The 10551-nt window shown below is 37.5% G+C and overlaps 1 protein-coding gene across 1 annotated transcript in view; it reads left to right on the top strand.

Annotated features, from left to right (window-relative positions):
- Positions 1–478: 478 nt before the first annotated feature.
- RLF (RLF zinc finger) overlaps positions 479–10551 on the top strand; it is a 28358-nt gene continuing 18285 nt past the window's right edge. The window contains exon 1 of the mRNA XM_075195342.1: positions 479–704. Coding sequence (XP_075051443.1) covers positions 525–704 — 180 coding nt within the window. The 5' untranslated portion in view covers positions 479–524. The remainder of the gene's footprint in view (positions 705–10551) is intronic.

The following is a 10551-nucleotide window of genomic DNA, read 5'->3' as shown; positions in this document are numbered from 1 at the left end:
TAACATTAGAAGTAAGATTGCATAGGTGTATACCCAAACCAAAGGGCAATTGTATGACTCAACCCCAACAAGAAAGCCAGTGCCCCAAAGTGGCTTCTAGCCCATGATCATGCCTGTTTTAGGCAATCTGAAGCATCCAACTTTCTGTGCAACTCTAAGTGTGTTTAAGGAAAAATATAAGGGGAATATAAGGGGAATATAAGGGGAATCTGTATTTGTTTTTTTTTACAAAATCATTAATTTGCACCAATGTTATTACATATGACAAATGGAAAAACCAAACCCATAACAGTGTTTAGTATTCCTACGCACCAATCACAAGCATACTAATATGTATGTCAACAAACAAAATGGCTGCTAGTATGCGCAGATCTCTAGTATTCGGGGCGGAACATCACGTTAGGAAAAGAGGCGTTTCAACGCAGGTCTCCCTGGTGATGACGTCGCCCAACCGACGCCGAATCACGTGACGCAGAGAGTGAGTGTGCGAGAGTGTTGCCTACGCGCGGCAAAGGCGAGAGAAGATGGCGGACGGGAAGGGAGAGTCCCGAGCGGGACTGGCAAACGGGGGCACGTTGCCCCCAGCTCCCTCTCCGCCCGAGCCTCGCCGCCTGTTGGAGATGCTGCAGGCGCTGGAGGAAAGGCTGAGGGAGGATGAGGTGTCCGTGTTTACCTCCTCTGTTTACTGCAGACGCTTCTGCGAGGTGAGTGGGGGAGGAGAAGAGGAAATAGTGGGGCAGCTTCCCCGGGACCGCAGAAGGCTTGCAGAGGCCGGCATGCTTCGGGTGTTATTGTTATCGTGTGTGACTGTGGCGTTTTATTTTGATGTTTGACAGTGAGTGGTGGGGGCGGGTTACGTGGGAGGGCCAGTGCCAGCCCAGTCCTCTGATCAATTCATACACACCCGATCCGCTAATCTCCCGTCACAGCTACTGCTTTCATGCCCCGCATAGCCGGGCGAGCGGAGGGGTCGTGCTCGGCGGAATGGCGGAGAGTCGCTCCCACAATGCACAGCGATGATGTGCTGGGGAGCATTAAATGAGGAAATTGGGTTACTCTTTATACCCACTACTGCATTACAGTGTATAGGGCTGGTAGCAGTATAGTACATACAGGGACCTAGTGTTACACTTCATTTGGTAGTGCAGGAATGGGTCAATGCAGCCCACGATGATGATAAATACTGTGATTGTAAAGTGCTGTAGCAGGTGGAGATAAACTGTAGTTAGGAGCATTAACCTCCAATGTGTACGTATTGTATGGGAAGTGAATAGCAGAACAGTCTTCTGTTACTATATTGGTGATGGTAACGGGGAGGCAGAGCTCTGACACTCTCTGTTTGCGTTTGAATGTCCCTGTCCTCATTACTAAGGTTTCCTTTGGGGGTAGCAGCAGCAGCTCATTCTCTCTATTTTTTTTCTCCATCATCACCAGGATCTAGTATTAACTTTGATCTTCAGTTTTGAGATGCAAAATAATAGTTGATCTTGTTTATTGGAGCCAGTCCTTGGTTGTAAAGTGGTTATAACCCAGCTGAATCTGTGAAATGTTCCTGTCAATCAGATTACAGGCTTGTAGCAGGACTAACCTTTGATCTTCCTTGTGGTCTGTTACCGTAATGCAGGAAAGCTGTTTTGATATTTGCTTTGCTTGTGCCAGGATTGGACAAATACCAAGTCCAGGTTGTCATGATTTGTATGTTTCTTTAATAACATAGCATGTTTGATATTATATGCAAACCTGTTTTCCAGTGCCATATAATTCTATCCTAGGTCAACTTTCCTTAAATCTTAATTTCTGATATGCGTTTTGAAATGTTATATTCTTCAGATACTTTGAATAAAGCAGTCATAGATTGTACATGTACAGCAAGTTTTAACTATTTCATATTGTACATTGCATATTTTCTTTCTTGTGGCAATTTATCCATTTGGTGGCTGTTCTAGGTATGTGGAGATCTATGGATCATCAGGACTATTTATTGCACCACCAATCCGCAGCACTGTTCAGAGAATGTCATTCACATTAGTCCCTACACCATTGAAGCTTTAAATCTAGGTCTAAAGTACCCTCCTAACATACACAGATGAACACACACATACTCCCAAGGAGAATTTTGTCAGCAGCCAATTAATCTACCAAAAAGTTTTGAGTGTGGGAGGAAACCGGAACACCTGGAAGAAACCCATGAAAACACGGGGAGAACATACAAACTCCATACAGATAAGGCCATGGTCGGGAATTCAACTCATGACCCCAGTGCTGTGAGGCAGAAATTATTAAATGGGTGTTTTATTGTATATTTACAAGTTTGTTCTTATGTAAAAATCAATTACAAATTGGATAGTAATTCACTGTGACTTGTATGATTGGAACCTACTAAAAATTAGGCTGAATACACATTATTTGTAGTGGACATTGTGACATGCTCTTTGTTTTGAAGTCATGTCTTTTTTTTGGTACTGCAGTTAAATAATGCCATGTATGTGGTGCGTATAACAGAAATTTCACATTACTTATTGCAAGGTTGAATGTCTGAGAATGCACCATAATCTTTTTCTGTCCTTGAAGTGGATTATGAAATAATTATAAAGTATCCACTATCAGCGCTGCAAAAAAAAACATGCAGCCAAATATCTTTGAAATTAGTGTACACAGCTCTAATACTAGATAAATATAATATAAAAGTTTAAAAGAATTTTAGCGCTATTGTGCAACCCATATTGTAGCTAAAATAGAAAAAAAAACAACAAACAAAAATTGGAATGCTTATATTAATCTTGTAGAATTTTGTAGATTTATATCACATGGTTCTTCCACATGGAATGTTGACCAGCCATGTTGTATATAGAAAAACACAAATAAAACATAGTGTTCAAACACAATATATAATATGTTCAAATACAGATGAGTAACATTCCAAACACCAATGCTGTTTGTGAAATTTTTGATAAATCTTTATATAATAGTTTTTCAGTATGTGTATAATTTCTTGTGATATACCTGTACCATATTATCCCGGGATATTAACTTCATCTATAACAATAAAAATGCTCATTTAACTTCTACTTCCGTTAGGAGCACCTTTATTTTTTGTTTAGATATTTTGTCATTTTATTTTGTGTTTTTATGAATGATATTATTAATTTGGATATTTAGGCAATATTACGCTAGTCCTCTCCTATTTTCCATTTTTGGATACCAATACAGAGTATATCTCTGGAAGTTTGGATGCAAAGATAAAGAAACCTTTGAGGCTAATGGTCAAAGTCATTCCGGTAGGAATCTAACTGAAAGGAGCACTGGTATGATTATATGGTACAGGTCTATGTATTGATGTAATTCAACTACAAGTGAATAATTTGGAGGGTTTTGAGAAAGATACTGGTTTTGCTATCATTCAAGAATCGATTGGGTATGGGCATATCACAAGAAATTATACATACTGAAAAACTATTTAAAGATTTATCATAAATTTCACAAACCGCATTAGTGTTTGGAATGTTACTCATCTGTATTTGAACATATTACACTATATATGTTTTGTTGTGTTTTTTTATATATACAACGTGACTCGTTAGCATTCCATTAGGAAGAACCACGTCAATATAAATCTACTAATTATACGAGATTAATATAAGTATTACAATTTTTGTTTGGTGTTTTCTTTTCTATTTTAGATATAATATGGGTCGCACAATAGCGCTGGAATTCTTTTCAACTTTTATATTATATTTACCTTGAAGGGGATTATGTTGAGAATTGTTTTTCTATTGCTAATCTTTAAATATTGTTCATATTCGGTTGTATGGTAGAATTATTTATTTTCTGTAGTCTTTTGGAGGAATATTTTGGATTAGTATATTTTGTATATTCAAGACTAAATCTAAATCATTTGTTTACATTTTTGTTTTGTTCTTTTCCCTCAATGTAATGTATTTCCTGAGCTGTCTTGTCATACCCCCTTTTCCATCAAAGCCTATATAAATCACTAGAGCATACAATGTATTTGACAATGGTCCTAACACCTTTTTGTTAGCATTCTTTATCGTGTGTGTACCCATTTCTGAAGTAGGCGTGGGTAGAACAACCTGTAACCAATCAGGTCATAAAAATGTCTACAGCCACATAGTATTTCAGATAAGTGTGCTGATCTTGTAGGATACTGTGACCTGTTTGATTTTGGTGTATTCTACACTAGAAATGATAAACATTCTATAAAGTGAGACAGATATATATCTCTATCTGTATCTCTATTATTTTATATTATGCTTTTGATGTTTTTTTTTTTTTTTTTTAAATAGTCAGCAACTAAAAAAAGCCATATTTTAATCCTAAAACTAAATATATTTAAAATAACACATACTCTAAATACTCTTAGAAAATATTATATTCACTTCTATGTAGTTCTTTGTATCTTCTTTCTTCTGTCTTCTCTGTTCTTACCTGAGTTGGCCAAGTAAAGATGTTAGTCTCCAGGGCAGGTTTTGTCCGTAAAAGACCGCATGGATGTGCTCTAAGGCTGGGTACACACTACAGAAAATTTCTCCCAGTGTGACATCCTTAACGATTTTACCAACGACAGAAAAAATAATTCCCAAGCAGCATTCAGATCCATGTTTACACACTATACACGTTTTACAAGATTTACTTTCAGATCTATACTCTTCATCGGTCATACCCATCGGCTAAAAAGATTGTAACTCTACACTCCATAGAAAACTATGGACACTGCCGGTCATGAGTGCATACACACTGCGAATTGGAATGAAAATTGTTTAAACTGGGATAAAAATATTGTTCTAAATCAAATGAAATGATAAAAAGTGCTTTGGAATGATAATCGTTAATCATTGAAGCATGCACACTAATGTGATATCTGGCCGAACAGTCGTTTATCGTGTCATTGGCATGCTAAGCGGCTGAAAACCCTGTAGTGCGTACAAAAGGCTAAATAACCAGGGAAAAACAAGACTGGTGATTCCCAAGTTACATTTTCCAGCCAAGAGAGGTGCAACTTATAGGTGGCTACAAATCCAGATGCAATATTTAATGACTATGGGGTACAGATCTTCATCAATCTTGCATCCCACTACTATCCAAAAGTAATTAAGCCTCTGCCAGATTATTTGCACTCTACAGTCGTGGGGAATTAGTCACTGTCGATTTACATAAGAGAACTTATATTCTGAAGACTGCAATAGAATGCCTCTTCTGTATTGGAATATGTAGAGATTCATGTAGCACCCCTAACGGCACTATCTGCTTCCTAACAACACCTCTACCACAAAGTGGATAGAGAGATCCCGTCATTGTTGGGTTTTTCTCCCAGGAGGCTTCGGAAACATACTGGTGCCATAACTTTGTATTTCTAAGAGCTTCTTGCCATTACTATTAAACCTTTACTACATTGATGATGGCTTGATCTTTTGCTGAGGTTCTGCTCTCAAAATATTTCACAGCAGTTGATTGTAAGTTAGGATAAGTTATGTTCTCCCTATTAATGCGCTTTTGCCGCTGAATGTTTAGCACGCTGGTAAGTCACTGTTTATACAGCGACATGTTAATGGCAAGGATGCGGATATTGGTTATCCTTGTGTCATCATGTGTTGACCTGTTCCCCTTGCCCCAACACTGAGTAACTTGTGCTTCAACTTTTCTGTAAGGATACACTATTATGTGGAGGAAATATTAAGTTATGTAAACTTTTGACTCGTATCGGAAAGATGTTTAAGTCTTCTCCAACAAAAAAATAAGGAATAACATACTGGTAGGTTAATTGGATACTATCAAAATTTACCCTAGTCTCTCTCTCTCTCTCTGTGTGTTAGAGAATTTAGACTGTAAGCTCCACTAGGGTAGGGACTGATGTGAATGAGTTCTCTGTACAGCGCTGCGGAATCAGTGGCGCTATATAAATAAATGGTGATGATATGTAATTTCGATTCAGGTGACCCATTTTTCTTTAACATCTGCCCCATAGTATTTCCATCGCAATGATCTTGTGTACTAGAGCTGTGGCCGAAAATATTGTCACCCTTGCATTTTTTCCCAAAAAAAACCTCCCAATTTTCTAAACACAAGTTCAACATAATTTGGTCTCCACAATTCTTTTTGTTAATATTACAGAACCTTTTTTTTTATTCTTAATTTAATACCATATAACCTCTTAAATCAGAAAATTAAAATAAGTGGCATTGACAAAATTACTGTCACCCTAGACTTAATATTTGGTAGCACATTCTTTGGTCAAAATAACTGTAATCAACTGCCATGGATGAGCTTCCTGCACCTGTCTACCAGTAGTTTGGTTTACTCTTATTGTCTAAACTGCTCCAGTTCGCCAAGATTTGAGGCTTGCCTTCTTGTAACTGCTAGATTCTCATCTCTCCACAGGTGTTCTATGGGGCTCGTTGCTGGCCTCTTTAGAACAGTCCAACTACTTGTCTTTCTGACAGAGTTCAAAATTATGCTTTAAAATGGCCTGGTGATCTTCTGATTTCATGATGCCATGCACATGTTCAAGGAACTCCGTTCCAGATGCAGCAGAGAAACCCCAAAAACATCCTGAATCTCCATGTTTGGCTGTAGGGCAGTGTTCTTTTCTTTGAAAGCTTCATTTTGCTTTCTATAAACAGGGATGATGTGCTTTGCCAAAAAGTTCTAATTTGATCTCATCTGTCCACAGGAGAAATTTGACTTTTTCAGGTGTGTTTTGGCAAAAATATAGGAAAAAACACACCAGGCGCTATTTAGAAAATAATGTATCTAAATTCTAATCTAAAGTAATTTAGAGATAAACCTGCAGCCCTCCACATATAGCAAGTACTGTGGATTGCTACACACAAAATAGTAGAAAAGACAAAACAACAAATGGCAGCGCTGGTAAATCTGTAAAATATCAAATTTATTATAAATTGTATAAAATAATAGATAATCAATAAACACGCTTAGCGAGCTATATTACATAGCACCGAAGTACAAATAAAGCACTAATTGTATCAGCTGTAAAGACTCCAAAGTCCAATAATAGCAGCATATGATTCAAGGGAGTATCCAGTAATGGGTGCCAAGGTACCTATCTTTATGCTCGCCAGCGTCTACCCAACGTGTTTCTCCCTAAGGAAGATGCTGGCGAGCATAGATGCGCTTCATTCTCCCTTTTTTTTTTTTTTTTTGTGTATACACGTTTTTTCATAGAGGTATAAGAAAAGACTGGGAACTTTGAATTTTTGGCACAACAAATATACAGCTATATTTATTTATAAAAAGACCACATGGAAGACTTGGAAAAGGAAACCAGGAATTAAACATCAGTCCCTGTAAGGTACAACAATTTATCTGTTGAAGAGGAGATGTTTTCTTGCACTGAAGAGTGCTAGGGCTCCATATATAATTCAATACTGTTGTATTTATTTCTATCAAAATCTCGATTGTGACATTGTACTCTTGTACTTTGGGACTCATTACTGGATACTCCCTTAAATCATATGCTGCTATTGGACTTTCGGGTCTTTACAGTTGATGCAATTAGTGCTTTATTTGAACTTCGGTGCTATCTAATAGCTTGTTAAGCGTGTTTATTGATTATCATTTTATACCATTTATAATCTGCAATTTTACAGATTTAACCAGCGCTGCCACTTGTTTGTCTTTTCTAGTGTTTTGGCAAACCCCACTTGGAAATCCTAATGTCTATCTGCAGTGGGGTACTACTGGGGCCGCCTTCTATATTTCATTGGGTTGGTAATGGAAGGTGTGTGTTGAAACTTTGTTTCTTGTGTCAGAAGGTCTACTTGAATATGCTTGGCAGTTGATAGATGTGCTTCATCCACTATTCAAACAATAATGCACTGCAATCTTCAATAAAGTTTGCTCTTGCTGCCAAATAAAGGAAGGTTGGCTACAGTGCCATGGACCTTTAAATTTTATGATAACTTTATGTATCATGGAAACTGGATCATCAAGGTCTCTGGAGATTTGTAGGCTTGAGATCGTCTGTGCTTGATTCAATCTACTGTCTGACCACCTCAGACAATTGTTTGGCTTTCTTTCCTCCATGCTCATTGCAGTACACACAGTGACAAAACAGGAAATGATTCCCTTTCTCTATTCAAGCTTGTTTTATGAGTGATTATTATATTGCAGACAACTCACAGGTGAGTTCAGTTCCAAAGTGAAGAAGAAACACCTGCTTGAAATCTAATTATCTCTACTTCTAAAAGGTGTCACTAAATGTGTCCAAACCTATTTAAGGAGTGGAATAAGCTACTACTTAGTGAATATTTCAACTTTTTGAGTTTTAATAAGGAAATGAAATATGTAGATACCAAAATATTTTCTTATCTCAATATTTTGTTTTGAAATAAATGGAGAATTATTAGGAAAAACTGCAAGGGTGTAAATGGTTTCTGGACTAATTAACTAAAAGGACATAGCTTTATTTCTTAATTAAAATCCTATTGTTTACTTTATCCATTGGGTCATTATATTAAATTAGTGGTGACTTTGTATGACAGAGATATGCCAATATGCTCCAAATGATAATCCATTGGCATTGTTTCCACTGTATGTTCTTACTGTTGACCAATTTATTCTATATCTATTTACTGTTGAAGTGGTGATTTTTAATGTTTAATTCTCCTTTCTTAGTCCTCTTCTGGGTCTACACATTGTATTCCCATCCATATAAAAATTACTCATTGATTTATATTATGGCTAATAACTATTACTTGCTAAAATTCCTACGGTATTCCTCCCTGCACTTGGCTGGACTATTATCATTTTAGAAAACGTTTGATTCCCTTGTGGTGTCCCATAGGCCCCTTGAAATAGTCTGTAGCCTATTGGCTAATAAATCAAACAGGGTGGCAGTCAAGTTTGGGTTAGAATAATGTTTTCCTGTTTGTTTTTTTAATGCCAGACATTTATGCCTCTGTTTGGACTGCTTTTATATGTTTATCAATCTAGCTTCTAAGATCACCATTATCAACATTCATTTATATAGCGCCAGCAGATTCCGTAGCGCTTTACAATTGGGAACAAACATTAATAAGACAATACTGGGTAATGCAGACAGAGAGGTAAGAGAACCCTGCTCGCAAGCTTACAATCTAAAGGACAATGGGAGTTTGAAACACAAGGGCATGTGCAACATCATATTGCACAATGGACCAGCTAGAATGCAAAGGTAAAAGTATTGAGTGGGCTGTGTGTGTGGCAATGTTGGTCAGAGGTTTGTTGTCTTGCGTTAGCTGTGTAGAGGATTGGTAATAGGGTAATCTAGGGAATTAAGATGGTGGTTGAGGAATATCATAACCTTGTCTGAAGAGGTGGGTTTTTAGTGAACGCTTGAAGACTAGAGGAAAGTCTTACTGTGCGAGGGAGGGAATTCCACAAAAATCCTGTAACCGAGAATAGCAGGATGTGATGAGAGTGGAAGAGAGACGTAGATCTTGTGCAGAACGGAGGTGTCGAGTAGGGAGATATTTTGAGACAAGTGAGGAAATGTATGTCGGTGCAATTTTGTTGATGGTCTTATATGTTATGAAGAAACATGTCGACCAAAAAAACTAAACTATAGGATAGGTTGTCAAATTATCCTGCATGGTATCTACTTCACCAGATCAGGGAAGTAAATAGTGTTATATGCCATCCACACACCTAAGGTGGAGTATGAAAATTTTATGAATTTGCTTATAAACACAATGGTTAGTCTTTCAATATAAAACAAAATGCATAAATAGTGTTTATCGTCATCGTCTATTTATTTAGCGCCACTAATTGAGAACTCATTCACATCATTCCCTGCCCCATTTGAGCTTACAATCTAAATCCCTTCACATATACACACACACAGACCGAGAGAGACTAAGTGCAATTTAATTGCAGCCAATTAACCTACCACACGGGGGGAACATACAAACTCCACACAAATAAGGCCATGGTCAGCAATCAAACTCATGACCCCAGTGCTGTGAGGCAGTCGTGCTAATCACTAAGCCACCGTGCTGCCCAGAGTTTTATAAAATTAAACTATTAAATGATCAGAATACTTCTAACTGAGACGAGCCACAAGGTTTGTTTGGGACGTCTACTAATCCCTTCACACCCCTAGGGAACTACATGTTGTTGTTTTATTTTGTTGTTTTATTTTTAATAAAAATGTCAGTAAAAGGTTATCTCTGACTCCTTGACAATGCTTGCCAAGCATATCATTGAAAATAGGTCCTTGACACAATTGCAGTACAGAAAATGGAGAGGCTACCAAGTCAAACACCGGAAGGGCTGTCGATCCTAATTTTTTTAATCTTTTAGCCCCCAAACTAGTATATGTTGAACCATACTATGGCAGATAAAAAATTGCACACACTCCTGAGACTAAATTTAGCTCATTGGTTATCCCGAAGATGGCACGGCACTCACTACACCCTGAAAATTATACACCAAATTTTCTCTTACTCTCCAATATATATTTTAATGGCACTGTCTTGGCAAAAGGGCCATGTAATTGATGTTGATGGGAATCGTGTACCTCTTAATGATGCCAAT

The sequence above is a fragment of the Mixophyes fleayi genome, chromosome 2, assembly GCF_038048845.1.
Source record: "Mixophyes fleayi isolate aMixFle1 chromosome 2, aMixFle1.hap1, whole genome shotgun sequence".
Taxonomy (NCBI): domain Eukaryota; kingdom Metazoa; phylum Chordata; class Amphibia; order Anura; family Limnodynastidae; genus Mixophyes; species Mixophyes fleayi.
The sequence above is the reverse complement of the archived record's forward strand: the minus strand, read 5'-3'. Positions and strand labels throughout refer to the sequence as shown.